This window comes from Rhinolophus sinicus, chromosome 16, assembly GCF_057876585.1.
Source record: "Rhinolophus sinicus isolate RSI-liver-muscle chromosome 16, RSI-T2T, whole genome shotgun sequence".
Lineage (NCBI taxonomy): Eukaryota > Metazoa > Chordata > Mammalia > Chiroptera > Rhinolophidae > Rhinolophus > Rhinolophus sinicus.
In genome coordinates, this window is record NC_142516.1 from 136,932,679 (window position 1) to 136,952,027 (window position 19,349).

General features: G+C 39.7%; 1 protein-coding gene across 3 annotated transcripts; it reads right to left on the bottom strand.

Annotated features, from left to right (window-relative positions):
- Positions 1-503: 503 nt before the first annotated feature.
- Positions 504-18,215, bottom strand: CFAP97D2 (CFAP97 domain containing 2). Of its 3 annotated transcripts, none has more exons than XM_019742044.3 (5): positions 18,052-18,215; positions 13,265-13,345; positions 12,196-12,314; positions 8,608-8,799; positions 504-1,255 (listed from the first exon to the last, which is right to left on the bottom strand). In XM_019742044.3, exons 1-5 carry the CDS (start codon positions 18,139-18,141, stop codon positions 1,249-1,251), a joined length of 489 nt encoding a protein of 162 aa, XP_019597603.3. In that variant the 5' UTR covers positions 18,142-18,215; the 3' UTR covers positions 504-1,248. The 3 variants fall into 3 exon arrangements, with proteins under 3 accessions (XP_019597603.3, XP_019597602.3, XP_074185671.2); XM_019742043.3 differs by having other exon boundaries at positions 504-1,258; positions 18,052-18,208; XM_074329570.2 differs by having other exon boundaries at positions 1,122-1,258; positions 8,608-8,790; positions 18,052-18,196.
- Between the last annotated feature and the right edge of the window lie 1,134 nt (positions 18,216-19,349).

The following is a 19,349-nucleotide window of genomic DNA, read 5'->3' on the forward strand; positions in this document are numbered from 1 at the left end:
TTCCAAGCACCAGTACTCTGGGCTGGAGAGGCCAGTGTGGGGCTGGGTTCCCTCGCTCCTCTGGGGGGAAACTCCACAGCTGAGATATCCCTCCTGGTTCTCAACCACCACACAGAGGTTTGGGGTTAGCAGTTCCGCATCTCTGCCCCTCCTATCAATCTCAATGTGGCATCTTTATATCTTTAGCTATAAAACTTCTGTGATTCTCAAGTTGATTGTTCTATAATTTATCTGTAATGTTAATTTGTTGATGGAAGGAATCAGGCATAGTGTGTATATATTCCGCCATCTTAGATCTCCCTCTCCTTTATGTTTTTAGTAGCAAATTCAACTTAAATCTATAGCATGAGTTAAATATAGTGAAGAGTAATTAGGTACTGTGACCTTACCAAGAGGCAGGGACCTCTTGGTCCATGAGGCAGGGACCACATCTGTCTTTCTCATCTTGAGTCCCAGGCTGCCCTAGTGCCTGGCACATACACAGAGATTGTTGAATAAATGAATGAAGGTTATATGAGTCTTTTAATCAGTTTTTGAGGCACTAACAATAAGATAGATATTAATTGTTGTGGAATAGGTTAAGAATGATCTTACCTGGGCATAACTGAGAAAGTAAGCAGTTTCTGAGATACTCTTAGCCACACTTAATTATTCTAACCAGGACCCACTGACTCCTTTTACATCTTAGGTTATGTATTCTGGAGTTAGCTTGTAGTTTTATCATATTGAAGAGTTTTCATCTGATTTACTTAGATATGTGTTAAGGTAATAATCACAGCTTTTTAAAGGTAAATTATACAAATCCATCTGGGAATTATGAACACATCCACAACAGCACAAAATATGGAAACAGAATAAATATTATTAGCTAGAGAAAATGAATTAAATTCAAAATCCTTGAATTCCCAATGTTACTGTGCATAATTTGTTTCCAGCTATCAGCCTAAGAAGCACAAAAATAGTTTTGCTAAATCATCTGGTCAAGTACATTGTGCAAACACACACCATTTTAGAGTGCTGCCTCATGCACATGTACAGCTGTCCTCAGTGTGATAACAGTGGAGATGACCTGGCCAGCACGCCTGGGGACCAGCAGTGGCTTGGGCATTGGGAGCCCATGGCAACCTGGCCATTTCCCCATCATCACTTCTCAGACTTGTCTTCTTTTTCCAATTTTTGTTCTGAGTCCTCCCTTCCTGCTTCACTTTTTGGGTCCAGGTTTGGATGTGGCCTTGCTGAAGTTCAGTTTCAGTTCCTGCTGGATCAAAAACACAAATTGGAACAAACACCTTCCTTAGGCAAGGACAGTAAAATATCAGTGTACTAAAGTGCATGGGAAATGGAGTATTTCAATTCATTGATAATTCTACTTTATTTAGAATTATACAATTTAAAAAAAAAGCTTCATTGAGATGTAATTCTATGCTATAAAATTCACCCTTTTAAAGTGCATATTTCAGTGGTTTTTGGTATATTCAGAGTTGTGTATTTTCACCAAATTCAATTTTAGAATTTCTCACCCCTCCCTCCCAAAACCCATACTCCTTAGCTATCATTTCCCAATTCGTCTTCCCACAACCCCTGGCAATTATGAATCTACTTTGTGTCTCTATGGATTTGCCTATTCTGGACATTTCATGTAAATGGCATCATACAATATGCGGCCTTTTGTACCCAGGTTCTTTAAGCATAATGATTTTAAGGTTTACCTTATCTAACGTAACATGTGTCAGAACTTTATTCCTTTTTATGATTTTATAATATTCCATTGTATGGTTATATCTCATTTTGTTTATTTGTTCTTCAGTTGATTGAAATTTGGGTTGTCAATGTAGAGCAGAAATATTCCTCAGGGAAAGAAAACAACCCAAACAAACAGATGACAAAAAAAAAAAGAAATTTGGGTTCTTTCTACTATTTGAATATTACAAATAATGCTATAAACATTCTGATACAAGTTTTTATGTATGTTTTCAATTCTCTCGGGTAGGAGTGGAATTGTTAGGTTATACAGTAACTTTATGTTTAACTTTTTGAGGAACAACCAGCCTGTTTCACAAAGTGGCTGCACCATTTTACATTTCCACCAGCAGAGGATGAGGGTTCTAGTTTCTCCACATCCCTCCTCAACACTTGTTATTTTCTGTCTTTTGATTCAAGTCAACTAGTGGGTATGAAGTTAGGTCTTGTGGGTTTGAGTTACATTTCCCTAATAATATTTGAGCACATTCTCATAGGTTTATTGGCCATTGATACATCTTCTGTGGAGAAATGTCTATTTAAATAATCAGATAATCTTTTATTGTTACAGTTTTGTTGTTGAAAATCTTTCTAAAATGCATCGTAGTACTTTTACACTAAATCAGTGCTTCTACACTTGCACTTTAAACCTTGTTTGCTTGTTGGTGTTGGATGTACAGTGCCTTCAGAATGTCACCCAAACCCTAGTTGTTGTTGGTTTTTCTTTCCTTTTATTTCCCTCATCCCTCTCTGAAGGCTGTTCTGGGAATCATCTGTGAATAAAGTCTAGGGTAATGAGAACTAGTTTTGCATGTCTATCAGGGAAAGAGGTAGATTAGAGTTCTTTTCTCTGCTATGGAATCATTTGCACATGAAAAGAATTAAGGCTCACTGCCCTCTCCTCCACCAGAGACTATCTGCTTACCTTAACTTCCACAGTGTGTGGTGGCTGTGACGCACATACTAAAGTGCTAGGTAAATTCTTAGAGTTTTATTTATTTGCACAATATAGTTAAGATATAATCAGGCAAACAACCCATCAAGGAGTAGCCAATATAGTCACAAAATATTCCCAAAACCTGTATATTGCTCAAGGTGTAAATTGAAAAGCCACCTCAGTAAACACAGTGATGGATTCCTGTGGCTTAAAATAAGCCACATTAAAGATGTTTCCATTATCTTAAATGGTTAAAACCTTTAAATAGAACCTATGAGATTCTCTTTCACCTCTAACTATAAGCCTAAAATAACAAATCCCTGTTGGGAGCTATGCTTAGTGCTCAATATATAGTAGGTTCTCAATGAAACTTGTTAACTGATGATATAGGAATATTTTAATAATTAAACTCTTAATTCCAACTACTTATGTAAAAATGTAACTCTAATCCTGGTTCTATACTGTCATGAAAGAATGGAAATAACTTTAACAGCATCCTCTACTTTTTCATTACCCCATTTATTTCCATACCCACTTCAACACACACACACACACACACACACACACACACACACACCATACACACTAAATCCTTAAGGTGGGTAAATGTCTTAAGATACTACTTGCTCACATGTTCTTAATCAATGATTTTCAATAAACAGAAATTTAGGGTTTGCATAAATGTTAAAGGCTCTGTCTTTACTTTTTTTTTTTAACCTTTTGAACCTCTTCACCCATTTTTTCAACCACCCACCGCCTCCCCCTGCCTCTGGCAACCACTAATCTGTTTTCTGTGTTTTGGGGGGGTTTTTTGTAAGATTTGACATATAGGAAAGATCATACAGTATTTGTTTTTCTCTGTCTGACTTATTTCACTTAGCATAATGCCCTTGAGGTCCATCTATAATGGCAAGGTTTCACTATGATTTGGGCTGAATAATATTCATATATATATATATATTATATACCACAGAGTCTTTATCCATTCATCCGTCAATGGACACTCAGATTGTTTCCATGTCTTGGCTATTATACATAGTGCTGCAAAGAACACCGGGTTCAGATATATTTTCTAGTCTGTGTTTTTATTTAGTGTTTTTATTCGGTGTGGCAGATGCATACAGTGAAGAAGGAAAGAAACAATTCATTGCTTGCCAAGTAAATGCCAGGCACTTTTAAAATCATTTTTGCACACGCTACTCATTTAACCCTGACATGAGTTCTAGGTGGTGGTTCATGTCCCCTCTTTACAAACTAGCAATGGAGGTTCAACGGGGCTGATTGAGCCTGGAGTGAGTCTCATGGCCCTGCGTCCCCGTGGTGCCATGCTGCACTAACCACATAAACATTTAACTGCTACTCCTGGAGATCATTTGTGTTTGTTTTATTTTTGTTTCCCTCGTGTGTGTGTGTGTGTGGGGGGGGGTATTTGGGGCTGAAGCCCTAGATTAGAGTAATACATACTTCCTGTTCGCTGAGGGCTCCAGTAAATTCCAGGATGCCTAATGGATTTTGTTGGATGATCTTATAGAAATCTTATCATCCCTCAGTAAAAAGCAGTTACCAAATTAGTTAAGTAATGTCTCACTTTGGAGTTAGGGGTAAAAGAGGATGATTTGAAAAGGATTAGGAGGATGGAAAGTTGAAACCCTTTCTTCAAAATACTTGAGATATTTTTCAAGTTAATATTTAAACTAGCAAAAAAAAAAAAAAAAAAAAAAAGCAAACGATTGAGACATCCAGGAGAACTGACAGGGTAGCCCTTCAGCAAATTAAGAAAAGTGTAGTGTTCCCTTGGGAGGAGCTACTCGGGGAGAGGAGAAGGGATCTGGGCTCTAGGGAAGAAGGACAGTTTTTGCATTGACAGTTATCAAGCCGATGAGAGGCATATTTGCTGGAAATTTAAGGGTAAACTGTAGCATATCCTGTCTGTACTGGACTAGCATGGTCCCTGACCCAGCAGACAGGACATCTGGGAGAGGGCATTTGATCTTCAGACCCATGGTCAAGGGCAGCTAGCTACTAGAGTTTCTTTGGACCACTTTCCAACTTTCTTGTCCTATAAAACTGAGTACTTTCCTCCCTAAAGCTACAGTTTTTAAATGCGTAGTTTGGTTTTGTTTTTCTTTTGAAAGGGAAGTGCCCTACCCCTAAAAATGTGTCCTGCTACACGCCCCCCCACCACCACCTCAACGCTGACTAAGCCCCTGATGTTTCGAAGGCTGGGAGGCAGGAGGCTCCTGGAGGAAAAGAGCAAGTCCTGCTAATTCACAGCCCTCAGACCCAACAGCAGGGAAGGGGATTTTGGACACAGGAACTCCATAGCCTGTCCCTCTGTCCCGTGCCTGTTACCACCTTCCTCCCTCACAGACACACAGAAGCAGAAGGCCTTGGAAACTTATTACAGGGCATGAGAGCCGTTGGTGACAGAACTGCCTTTTGATTTGGGACACTCAGATCACAATTCTGACTAGGGATCCAGAGGCAATGAGTTGGCAGTTGTTTCCTTATGCGTTTCCATGTTTGTCTTTTCCTGAGGAAGGAAAGCACAGAGCAGTGATAATCTCAGCAGGAGGCCCAGCACTGGGAAGTGGGCTGGCCTGGCTCCCTGCCGTCTGGTCTTTGTAAGCACTGAGCACGTCTTCGCCAAGGCACCATTCCTAAGGGCTGCCTCACAGGGGCCAAGCCCGAAATGCTTCAGCAAAGCTGGTGACACTTCAAATAAAGCGCCTTCTCTGAGCTGTCCGCTGCAGGAAACCCTATTTCTAGAGGCTTCTGTTTTCCCTTTCTTTGTTTTGCTTTATCTTAACATCTGTTGGGCTTTATCTATTTCCTGTTATATGAAAGAGGACTTTCAAGAGAGTCAAAGTAAATGAATGAAGGCTGGATTTGAACCATAGGCTCCAGGCATTTTCTTGACATTTGCTAAAGAAAACAATATAAACTCGAGGGTGTGGGAGAGGGTAAAAAAACAAAAACAAGCAAAAAACCAGAAATGAAAGCAAACACAATACTTATGTCAATAAATGTAAACGGATAAAACTGAGGGGGGGAAGCCTCTCAGATAAGATAGAAAAATTACAGTGTTCTGTTTAGAAGACACAAACCTGAAATAAAAGGACACAGAAACACTAGGGATGCCAAAAATATGTATACACATGACTTGTATCCATCTTTTGTTATCGGTATATATTGAGTATTACAATTTTAATACAGTTTTTTCCTTTCTTAAAATGTGTATACATTTTTTGGCACCCTCTGTATTAAAAATAAAATGATGTCAAAAAACAAATCAGACAGGTATAAACTGAAGGACAACAACAGAGGTAGCAATGCAAATAACATGAGATCCCAATGGAAAAAGGCCTCATGATGAAGAGAACTCACAGGAAGAGACATAATTTTACTGGCAATCAAGGTGGTGACTCCTTCTTCTGTGCTGGTGAGGACTTAAGTAATGCCTTTGTGTAAGCCTGGGGGAACGGAGGAAGGAAGCGGGTAGTGGAAGCTGCTGTAAACCTCTGGGATACAGTTTGCATAAAGTATGAAGAATATGAAAATTTTTGATATTGCAAACTGAATTTGTAACTTGCAATACATTTAGGAAAAAAATGAACTGTGATCTCTAACTTACACAATGTATAAAAATTCTGTATTTATTAAATTCTATATTAGTTAAAGATTTTAAATTCATCAAGAAAACTATAAAAGTATTAGGAGAAAATATAAGAGAATATTTTCCCAATCTTATTTTGAGAGAGCCCCTTCTAGGTGTGTATGGCACAAGAACCAGATGCAATAAAGGAAAACAGTGACAGATCTGATGATCTAAAAATAAACTTAGGTAAGGCGGCTGGATGGATCTGTTGGTTAGAGCCAGAGCTCTTAACAACAAGGTTGCCTGTTCAATTCTCGCATGGGATGGTGGGTTGTGCAACTAAGATTGAAAATGGCAAATGGACCTGGAGCTGAGCTGCACCCTTCACAACTAGATTGAAGGACAACAACTTGACTTGGAGCTGATGGGCCCTGGAAAAACACACTGTTCCCCAATTAAAAAGATAAATAAATAACAATAAATAAATAAAAATAAACTTAGGTAATATGACAAGTAATAAGGTGGGAAAAAATTTGTGACATCAGTAATAGAAAAAAGTATACATTGGTAATATATAAACAGTTACTAGTACGTATTAATACCAAAAAGAGACACACCCATAGGAAATTCATCAAAGGGTATGAACAGACAATTATAGAAGAAATCAGATGGAGTGAGATTCTAAAATATGCATAATATTGAGTGTTGGCAAGAGTGTGAGGAAACAGACATTTTGATGCCACTGCAAGTTAGAGGTACAAATTGCTAAACCATTTTGGAGAGCAATTTGGCAGTATCAAAAAATTAAATGTGCATACCTTTTGATTTAACAATTTTACTTCTAGGAATATAAATTACAGAAATAATATGTATAAAGATACATATGAGCTAGGATGATTGTCATAGTTTAATTTGGAATAGTGAAAAACTAGAAACACCTAAATTTCTATAGTTAGGGGACTAATTAAATAAATTAGGACACATCTGAACAAAAATACTTTCTAACTGCTAAAAAAGAATGGAAAAGATCTTTATGTACTGACAGGAAACTATTCCCTTGATACATTATTGAATAAAATGAGCAATTTACAGAAAACTACATAGAGTCTGATCCCATTTTTGTTTAAACAAATAATGCATAAAGTCAATGTTCACAAACAAGTTGGTAACTGATTACTTCTAGGGAGTTCAGTCCAAGAGAAACCCTGCCTTTTACTTAGACATTCTGTACTGCATGATATTTTATTTTTTACAGTAAAGAAATATTTGTTTCATAATTAAAACTAAAGATTTGAAACGTGCTCAAGTTTTCGATGCAAATTGCAAAACAAACTAAATTTACTGAATGCCTTAGTAATCAGTAATTGCTTATTAGTTATGCATCTTTGCAAAGACACTTGTTCTTTCCATGCCTCAAGATTCTGTAAGAAATGTCCAAGGCAAGGAGGCAGGAAGGCTGGGGTTTCTCGATGTCCCTACCAGGCAAGGAGAAAAGCTCTGGGAGAGCCAACACCAACTCCAATGCCTGTGGGGCCAGCATGGACCTCTGGGGCAGAACCCCTTGGAGGAGATCGTGGGATGGGAGACTGTGGGCCTGTAGCATGCTCAGGGGTGGGGGCTTGGGGCCAGGAGTGGTTATTTAAACTTTGATATCATGCATTTTCCCCTATGAGGGACCAGATTTCAAGGGAAAGCAAGCAATTTGAGAAAATGTTCCACAACATAATGGCTCTAAAGGAATTGAATGAAGATTTTACAACTCTAAGTTGATTCATTGGGACAGTCATAAGCAGGATAATTTATGACAAAATTAAAATTACATTTTTCTTCATTCAGAATTATGATGTTGCCAGAAACAAGGATAAAATAAAGAGAGCGAGTTTAGAGTTTAAATTATCTGGCAACCTCTTTCAAATTACTGATTTTCTTTGCTTTTCTGGATACAGTGGGTGACAGCTAATTCAGGATTATCACATGATTTCCTAATGAAGTTTTATGCATACTATCCTGATAAGTTATTATTTTTCACCAAATCTTTCTCCTACAACCTATAATCAATCAGCTGAGATCATTTTTATCTCCTCATAAGTGTGTGTTTATGTGTGTGTGTGTGTGTGTGTGTGTGTAAATAGTGGATGAATTCATCAGTTGAGTCATTGTTCTGTGTCTTCTATTATTAGGATGTGACCATTTGGCATACGCTTGTTGACAATAGAATAAAGTGTCCTAAAACAGCAAAGAATTAGTGAGCCCATATGTTTGATGAATCTGAGGAAGTGGATAGAAATTTCAGATAGCTATGGATTTAAAATGAAGAAGAAACCACAGGTACCTTTTCCCTTTGCATGTCTGCTGTCTCCCGTGATGCTTCATGAGAGTGTCCTGGTACTTCTCAGTTCTTGCCCAGTCTTCTTGCCAGTTTCGAGCTTGATACAATGGCTCTGAGTTTGTGATCCTTCCCAGAATGATTTTGTTTTTTCTTTGCACTCTGTGAAGTTCCTGTTCTCTGTTCCCTCTGTTTAAACTCCAAAAAACAGCATAGATATTTATTGAAATACTGAGAGTTAAAGCTTGTGACAGAGTCTTCATTCTGCATTCAAGAGGATGAGGCTGAGTGCCAACAGGACAGGAAAGGCTCCCAGAGAAGGTGTGTTTGCTCTTGTTTACTTGTTTTACAAACACTTAGGAGCCCATCCTTCTCCAGGTGCCCAGATTGAGAGGTGCTGGGCTTCAGCCCTGAACTCAGGGACCTTATGGCCCAGTTAGGGGAGATGACATGTAGAGGAGAAAATGCAACATGGCATTGTAGATGCATTGAGGATACAGAGATGGGAATGCTCAGGACTTCCTGCAGGCACAAGATCGCAATCAGAAGTGACACTGAAACAGAGCCTTGAAAGAATAGTTGGTGTCACCAAGCAAGCACAGAGAGGAAGAACATCCCAGGTGGCATGACATGTCTAAAGAAGCGCAGTGGAAGGTTGACAGAGGCTGGACTTGGGAGGGCTTGTGTGCAACTCAGTGAGTTCTGACTTATCTTGAAGGTAATGGGGACCACCAAAAGGCTTTAAACCACATTCAGACGTACGTTTTAGAAAGATCACTGTGGAGAATAGAAGAAGAACAGATTGGAGGAAATGAGACTGGAGGGGTATCGACTGGGAGCCCAACTGCAGTGGTCCAAGTGAGAGGTGAAGAAGGACTGAATCGGGTGGCTGCATCTGGATGCGGGAAGGAGCTACTGGAGAGGAAGGACCAAGAGAAGCTGGGTCCCCATCAGCTAGGGGAGAGCAGAGGAGCAAGGAGAGAAGAATGGAGCACAGGTTTTAGGATCAAGTGACTTTCAGTCAAAAGGTCTGTTTGTCGGGCCGTCCCGGTAGCTCAGGCGGTTAGAGCTCTGTGCTCCTAACTCCAAAGGCTGCCGGTTCGATTCCCACATGGGCCAGTGGGTCCTCAACCACAAGGTTGCCAGTTCAATTCCCCGAATCCCGCTTCCGGATGGCTCAGTTGGTTAGAGTGCGTCCTCTCAACCACAAGGTTGCCGAGTTGTGTCTTTTTTTAAAACTGTTATTTATTTTAAGTGTGTCTTTCCAGGACCCATCAGCTCCAAGTCAAGTAGTTGTTTCAATCTAGTTGTGGAGGGTGCAGCTCACAGTGGCCCATGTGGGGATCGAACCAGCAACCTTGTTGTTAAGAGCACCACACTCTAACCAACTGAGCCAACCAGCTGCCCTAAAAGGCCTTTCTGATTCTAGCTAACCTATTGGGTGTGAAATGGTATCACACTGAGATTTTGACCTGCATTCTCTGATGACTAATGATGTTGAGTATTTTTCATGTGCTTATTAGTCTTTTGAAATATCTATTCAGATCCTTTGCCCATCTTTTGATTGAGTTATTTGTCTTTTTATCATTGGTCTGGAAGTGTTCTTCATTTTTCTACATGCAATTCCATTATTAGATATATGGTTTTCAAATATTTCCTCCCACTTCGTGGGTTGTCTTTTCACTTTCTTGAGTGTGATTTTGAAACACAAAAGTTTTGAATTTTGATTAAGTACAATTTATCTATTTTCTCTTTTGTTTTTCGTGCTTTTGGTGTCATATCTAAGACCATTGTCAAAGAGGAAGCTTCACCTGTATGTTTTCTTCTGAGAGTTTAATAATTTCAGCTCTTACATTTAGGTTATTTATTTATTCATTTATTTATTTTTAAATTTATTGGGGTGACAATTGTTAGTAAAATTACATAGATTTCAGGCGTACAATTCTGTATCACATCATATATAAATCACACTGTGTGTTCACCACCCAGAGTCAGTTCTTCCATCACCATATATTTGATCCCCCTTACCCTCGTCTCCCACCCCCCCTCTGCCCTTACCCTCTGGTTTTTTATTTATTTTGAGTTAATTCTTGTATATCCTGTGAGGTAAGAGTCCACCTTCATTCTTTTGCATATTAATATAGAGTTGTCCCTGCACCGTTTATTGAAAACACTATTCTTTCCCTGTTCAATCGTCTTGGAACCTTTGTTGAAAATAAATTGGCTGTAGACACATGGGTTTATTTCTGGACTCTCAATTCTATTCCATTGATCTACACGTCTGCCCTTAGGCCAGTATCACATTGTCTTGCTTACCACTGCTTTGTAGTAAGTTGAAATCAGGAAACATGACCCCTCCTATTTTGTTCTTCTTTTCCAAGATTGTTTTGACTATTTGGTGTCCCTTTCAATTCCATATGAATTTTAGAACCAGTTTGTCAATTTTTACATAGAAGTAAGCTGGGATTCTGATAGCATTGAATCTGTAGCTCAGTTTGGGGAATATTGCCATCTTAACAATATTAAGTCTTCTGATCCACGAACAAGGGATTTTTTTCCATTTATTTGGATCTTCTTTAATTTCTTTCAAAATATTTTGTAGTTTTCAGAATATAAGTTTTTCACTTCCTTTGTTAAATTTATCCCCAATATTTTATTTATTTTGATGCTTTTGTGAAATCAGCTTCTTAATTTAATTAAGAAACTTAATTAAACTTAATTTCTTTCTAAATTAAGAAGTCAGTTTCTTAATTTCAATTTTACATTGTTCATTGCAAGTATATAAAAATACAATTGACTTTTGTATCTTACCTTTTGTATCTTACAATTGATCTTATATCCTGTTACCTTATTGAATTTGTGTATTAGTTCTAATAGCTTTTTCTTTTTTTAAGGTGGTTTCCTTAGGATTTTCTGTATGCAAGATCATACCATCTGTGAATAGGGACAGTTCACTTCTTCCTAATTTGAATACCTTTGACTTCATGTCCAATGAGGCTTGGACTTCTCCACACTCTGCTGCAAATGAAGTCACTTCCTTTGGGGAGAGATCAGGAGCCTCTGTTTTATGGCCTGCTTCTCCCCCTGGCCAAAATCTCAGAGCTCTGGAGCTAGGAGTAGGGGCATGGTAAACTTCTCCCCGAGTGACACCTCAGATTAACTATTAAACTCAGATTAACTGTTAATCGTAGGCCCCTTCATTACAGCTTTAAAGTAAGCAGCACTGAACAACGATTTTACACTCAGGTTAAATATCTGTCTTTAAGGTAGAGAGTGATTCTAGATCTAATGTCGTCTGTCCCAGGAAAATGGAGATTGACCCAGAGCTCCAGGTTTTAATCACAGGACTGGATAGTGGGCGCACCCAACCCCACTCCACCCGCCCCAAACCCTCCAGAGTGAAGCCAAGTCTTTGGTAAAACTTTGATTCATGGACCACAGTGGAAAAGGGATTTCTCTGGCATATGACTCGCTTGAGAGAGGACAGAAACGTCTCACTCTGGTTCATGGGCAACTCTTCTGCTCAGGCCTCGGAGCCAAGTGCTCTAGGTCCTTCCAGGTATGGCGCTGACCGGTGGCAGGGGCCCCAGTTACCTCCTGTGTGTGTAGTCATTTCTATTGTCCGTCTGTCCCCTGGTCCTCATGATGCAGGACACCTTCTCCAGCAGCAGATAGTTGTCCCTGTCAATGACAGAGAGCCGCTCCTCTTCCAGCTGCGGGCAGACACACAAGGAGCCTTTAGAGGCACCAGCTGTGTCCATGCTATTGCCGCACACATTTATTCAGAGGATTCCTTCACCCCACCCTTCCTTTGACTTGAGCACCCTGTGGGTTTTACATTGCCTCCTCAAATATCATCAACGCTGCTGTGGCAAGCTTCAGCAACGAGGGTGACGTGTGTGGGCTCCTTTGTCCAGGAATTGAAAGACATTAGGATGGGGCCAAATTTCATATGCTCAGAGTGGAAGTAACAGCGAGGATGATAGAATTCTTTGTGAAATTAGGTCATCCTCTCAAACTCTGACCTATGACAGGGAGGCTAATGAGGAAGTCACTTTATATTGTAAGAGAGATATTTTATACTGTTCAGCAGAAGAAAAGATTTAAACCCAGAGGAAATAACAATTCTCTTGCTTTAGGATTTTAAGTTGATTGATCTGCTGATTTGCTCAAAACTTGTTACTTAGCTTTTGTTCTGCCCATTTAGGAAATGACTGCTTAACAGGCACATAAAAAGCACACAGCATTTTGCTTTTGGAGGCATTAGTATCATCATAACTGTGTGATTCTTACTCTCACTAGATGGCTTAAGGTCCAAGAAATAAATATTCTGAGGTGGTCATGAAACGGTCTGGATTAACAAATGATGCTAATTAATTACTCTAGAACTGCACTGAATAAATTGCCACTGCAAATTTCCTCTCCTCCCTCTCTCCCTTTTCCTTAAGACATGATGGAAGACTACAGAAAGATTTCTCATGCAATTACCCACCAGCTCCATTTGGGGCGAAACGAGGTTGATTGGTTGCCTACACAGCATTTTACCTTTGATGGCCATTTGTTTATTCCTTATTGAGTCTTTCTTTACTGTTTATGTGGGTTTTTAAGCTGACATTTTCTAGTTAGCTATGACAGTTAACTGGGAGGTAGCACTGAAAGGTACCTTCAGCTTCTTGATGTTAAGGTGGAGGTGGCGGAGACACAGCGGGGCACGGGTGTCCACGAGCGGCTGGGCATCCCGGACCTACGGCACAGAGCGGGCGGTAGGACCCCAGGCACACTTTTAGTGGATAATTAATGTGAGCTTAGACCACCCAGTTTCTGGGTTGCTTGCACTGGGGACATGTATAGGTCATTATTCATGGCACCAAAGATTCCCAGTCAGCCTGTGGCAGAAAGTTCTGAATGAGGCTCAGGACTTCATTCAAAATGTGAATATACCCTAGAGGAACCAGGCAGGCCTCAAAAATGAGCCTACATTGTCATTTCCAAGTGGAGACAGAGAATTAAGTGGGTACTGAGGAATGAGAATTCATTAACCGTAACCACCAGCTGACATTTCTATTCTGTATTCTGTTGCCAAAGGCCTTTAAGACAGTGAATTATGTCCCTGTATCCACCTCACTCTCATCTCTGAGCCTCCAGCAATATTTTCAGGATGAGTGCCTTAAACCTTGATTAACTGCAAAATGATTCCTGCAGCGTTTCCTATCAGAAGATGTACAAACAAAAAAAAGAAATTTATGTTTTAAAATGTGATGAAATAAGTGCACGAGGGCTATATATATATTATCATTTGCAATAAAAAGGAATTCCCCCATCTTCTATATAGATACTTGTTTATAGATCACTAATTACTGGGACCTATTAGCTAATAATCTGAAAATGACAGCATTGGGAAGCTCCACCAGCTGAGTCTGTCTAAAATGAATGCATGAGCATCTGGGAATCAAAGCCATGGAGTGTGTGGTGATGGAACACGTATGGGGAGAGCTGGGAGATGGCAAATGGCCTAGATTGTGAGAGGGTTTGAATAACACCCTCATTCTGGAATGCTTTTCAAAATTTAATTTTGTTTTATAATATGTAAAATATTTACATGGCTTCAAAGTCAAATCTGTCAACTTGTTTTTCTAAGTGGTCTGGGACCTATCTATATCATCTTTACCCTATTCCCTATTGACAAATCTTCTAACTTTAGTTATTTCTTTCATTTCTGAAAATATAAGAATATACATATAATGAGTGTATGTATAAATATATTTATAGGTGTGTGTATATGTATATACAGAGGGTGCCAAAAAAAGTATACACATTTTAAGAAAGGAAAACTGTATTAAAATTGTAATAAATACAAATGACAAAATATGAATACAAGTCACGTTTGACTTCTGCAATTACAAGAGATGCTCCAAGTGGTTACCATCAGTGTCCAGACACTTCTGATTACTGAGAACTACTGTTTGAGCAACGTTGAGCAAAGTGTCCATTTGTATACATTTTTTTGGCACCCCACGCATATATAATGTGTGTATGTGTAAATATATTTATCGGTGTATGTATATATACCGGGGATGCCAAAAAAATGTATACACATGACTTATATTCATCTTTTGTTATCAGTATTATAATTTTAATACAGTTTTTTCCTTTCTTAAAATGTGTATACATTTTTTTGGCACCCTCTGTATATATACATTTTCACCCTCTCTTTTTTAGGTAAACATAGCATATTTTACACATTTTTAACCCCGTTGTTTTTTTCATTTCATAGTATATTCTAGAAATCACTATATATAGATGTTTTCCATTCCTTTTTATAGCTGCATAGTACTTCACTGTATGAAAACATCGTAATTTCTTCACCTGGCTCACTTTTGAGGGACATTTGGGTTCAATTTTGCTATGACAAATAATACTGCTGAATTAGAATCTTTTGCAATTTCTTTTCCTATTTTTGCCAGTGTACCTTTAGAATGGATACTTAGAAATGGGACTGCTGGATAAAGGGAAAAGGGTATATAATTTTATTAGATATTGCTAAATCAACCCCGCCCCAGAGCTGTGCCCTTTTACTCACCAGAGCACTGCCAACAAGTTTGGAGATTTTTGACAATCTGATAGTTGAGAAATGGTATTAGAGTGCAAGTTTACTTTGCGTTTTTCTATTATAAATGAAGTTAATAATCTTCTTATAGGTTAAGAACTATTTGCAATTCTTTTTCTGTGAACTTTTTGTTCCTATCACTTGCCCATTTTCATATGGGGTTATTTGCATTTTTCTTATTTGTAGAAGTTTTTTTATACACACGGATATTAATCTTTTTTCTGTGATACACGTGAAGTTATCAATTATTTTTCCCAATTTATATGTTTTTCCATTGGTTCTTTTGGGTTCTCCACATTTTTAATCATTTTATCTACAAATAGAAAAAGATACCTATTTTCTTGCCTAGTGGATTTGTCTTGTCTACTTGCATTGATTAATATCTCCAACGCAGTTTAAAACGGTGTAAGAGATAGTAGGCGTCCTTGTCTTATTTCTTACTTTATAGAGAACACCTTTAGAGTTTCTCATATTAATTAAGATACTGGTTTAGGGATGAGATATGTATATTTTATTAGTTAGGGAAACATCAATAGCAGTCGTATTTTATTAAGGTTATTTTATTTCAGCATAAATGTGTGTTCAGGAGAAAGGTACAAGGCTCTGTTGAGATGCCAGGCTGAGGATGAGATACTTGATTTCTAGAGCTGGTTTTGGGCACAGTGTTCTCTTCCAAGTCTGTTTGCTCCCCTCTACTGCATCAAAGACCCCTTGATTCCCAGGGTTCTCAGTTAAGCACCAAGAAATGAAATTACTCTAAAGAGCTGACCCCCCCACTACTCTTCACATGGTAGAAGAATTTGTCCTGAGCCAAGTTTGAACGTGCCTACTGGTGAGGCTTGGAGCGGTAAAAAGGGTCTTGCTGGTTATTTACTGCTGCTTCCAGGAAGAGCGGGGTGGCACCCGCACTCACCGTCCTTGCTCCTCCTCACCCTTCATTCTGCTGCAGGCACATCTTTTCCCTCGTTACCGGGGCCTTTAGTGTCTGGTCCACAGCCCTGTCTTCCCCTAAATAAGTTCTATGCCATAGGGGCAGCCTGCCAGCTCCCTTTACCCTCCATTCTCTGACTTCCTCAAGTCCTGACCTCTCCTCTCCAGGAAACCCCTGCCAGAACTCCAGGTATTGTCCTCCCTTGAAACCACCCCTTTGGGAAGCTGTACTTCAGTGTTCCTCACCCACAGTACCCCCCCCCCCTTTTTTTTAAAGCTTCCTTAGTCAACCATGCCCAACAGTGACTCATCGACTTTATGTGGCTCCCAGGGTCTCTCCTTGACTGGCTCCCCATCTTCACTTCATTCCCTTCCATGTGAGATGTGTGGCCTTCCCTTTAACACCTTGCACCAGGCTCATCTGTTCCCTGGCCCCACGCCCTGCTGATGGCCACAAGCCATATTGGGGTGTGCCAGCACTCCATTGTTAGACCCAGCGGCCATGTGTTTCTGGGACATTGCAGAGCTGCATGCAGCAGTGCTGTGTGTATTTATGCTCTCCAACCACACCTGGGGCCCATGCCAACTGTCAACACACTGACTCTCTCCATTCAATCGGCTCTCCACTTTCCATAATGACTGTGTCAAATCTTCTTTCTCTTACAGTTTCTCAGCACAGAACCCGGTTACTCACTTAACCTGGGGCTGTTTATTGACCACCTATCTCTTACCAGGGCAAGATTCTAGTCCCTGGTACACAAAAATGATCAACAAAACACCCACGGGTGTTTACATCCTTATCTATTATTGAAAGAGTTGATGCTAAGTGACTTATATTTATTATTGTCATGCACACCCTTTACAATCTTTCTCTAGCAACACCTATTAGCTAAGTGCGTACTGTGTGCTCTAGTTACTGAGAATATCATGGTGACAGGACACAGCCACCACACTCACAGACTGGATAAAATAATAAATCTGTTACATTAATCATACAGTGATATGAGACAGCAGAAAAAGGGGCTACAGAGCATTTTCTAGAGGACACAGACAAGATTTCTCGGGAGACCGGAGGTCTAAGGAAGTGAGGGTGAGCCCTGGGACAGCTGAAGAGCGCTCAGCAAGGCTCTCAAGGGGATAGTGGGTGCAGGGCCCAAGCGTGTATATGGGGGAACCAGGCCAGCCTTGCTGTAAGTGCCACCCAAGCCTCCCTGAGGCCACCGTGCCACCACAACCCAGGCACTAGAAAGGCTTGCGTGGGTCCCCTTATCCTGCAGAAACCTTGGGTCCTCTGCCTGGGGGGATTACTTCAGATCATCACAGAGCAAGCCTGTGCCAGAGCGACCCCTTCTTAAGAGCATTTCTCAAACTTAATGAACACAGATGTGGAGAGACATGCCCAGCCGAGCGCTGAGCCATTGGATGGCTCCGCGGAGGTCTCACAGGCAGAAGACACAGCAGGCCATTTTGGAACCACATGGTGACCTTCTCAAAAGACATCCACATTTGCATCAAATAAAATGGAAATAATCATATATCTTCTAATGGAGATAAAATCAGATTTTCAGCCCCACTGGAATATGCTGTTTTGAGAGGGGAGAAGTTCCCTCGGATCTTTGAGTCTTATGATAATTTTTGAGTCATTTACGAAAAATTAAGTACTTTATAAACATATGCCTTAATTGAGGAAGGATAGTCCTAAAAGATGGCACATGAAAACCGTAATCTATTTAATAGAATTTTCAGTGTATGGCAGCATATATGACCAGCCTTTTAAGGAAATGTCATTTCAACCATTCCATCTCTGAAAAGAAAATTAGCTTTTGGTTTCCAGGGAAAGCCCTGGCATTTTGTGGGTTCTGCTCTGGGGGCCTCACCCTGAGCTGCCAGGGCCTGGCCCGTGCCTTTCCTACCTTTTTCCTGTGATCCTGGTAGGCTTTCTCCCAGGTGCTCTGCAGGTACTTACTGCCACGGGGAAGAGTCAGCTGGGGTGCCCTGTGCATCTCAATCAACAAAAGCAACCTGCTCCCTTCAGAGAGCGGATGGTTCAGGCCTCGGTGCAACCCTAGAGAGGTCTGTGTTTGCTGGATCACATGACAGTCGTCATGGCATCCAAGGGGGAAAGAAAGAGGGCAAGAGGATCGCCTGTGTGTGCTTAACAAAGAATTGAATATTTTTCCACTCCAATGGGTATTTTCTCAGCGATCTTGAATGGCTTAGTGATGCCATTTTGATGGCCACCCCTTCCCTCTCCCATACTCATGAATAAGGTCAAAGAATTTCTCCTTCAACTAACTTTTTCTCTTCTTCTTTCCTTGTTCTCTTCCTTCCCTCTCACCCTATCTTTTACTTCTTTCCTTCCTTCCTTCCTTGTCCCCTTTCCCCCTATCTTTGAATAATTTATAATAATTTGGATAACTGCAAATATTTTTATTTGCAGCTTAGGTGTCACAAATTCATTAAATTGTTTTTTTTTTTCAGTTGACAAGATTAGTGATAGAAAGTTTTCACCATTTTAAGCCATTTCTGGCTCAGTGGCTTTCATCTGGTTGGATCGGGTTTTCTGTGAGACAAATGAAGTAAAAGTAATTATGGGATATCTGTTGAGTCATACATCCTTGTTGAAATTATCAGCATAATTTTGGAGATGACATGACTGGAGGAATTGGTTAGTGACAAAATAGCAATATTATTTTCACTTCAGAATTCTAGTGTTCATTACATTGCAGTATCCATTACAGAAAATGCTGTAGTGCAGAAGCTGTGAATGGGAACTCGTTCAGCTATGTGTAAATAAAGAATAAAGTAGGGGCATTTTGTGAGGAATTGTGTTCTGCCTATTAGCAGGATTCAGTGGCTGTCAATCTGAAAGAGAATTAGCCAAGCTTAAATTGAATCAGACTTGGGAAAAATAAGATGTGAATAAAATCAGATTATGATTCTCTCCAGTTTGCCTTTAGGCGGCTGGTTACACTGTACTTAATAGGTTCTAATGATCTTAAAAAATTTGGCAGAAAACTTTACAGGCTGGTAAAATTGTTGGTGTACTGACAGTTAAAAATTTGTCTGGATTTTTCTAAGAAGTAATTTATTTTAGTTCACAATTGTTCACAAGTATTAACTTGAGAAAACTATGCACATACAATAGAAGATAGAGATAAGAATTCTTACTTAAAAAATTATACTCAACACTTTAAGACATAAGGCTTCA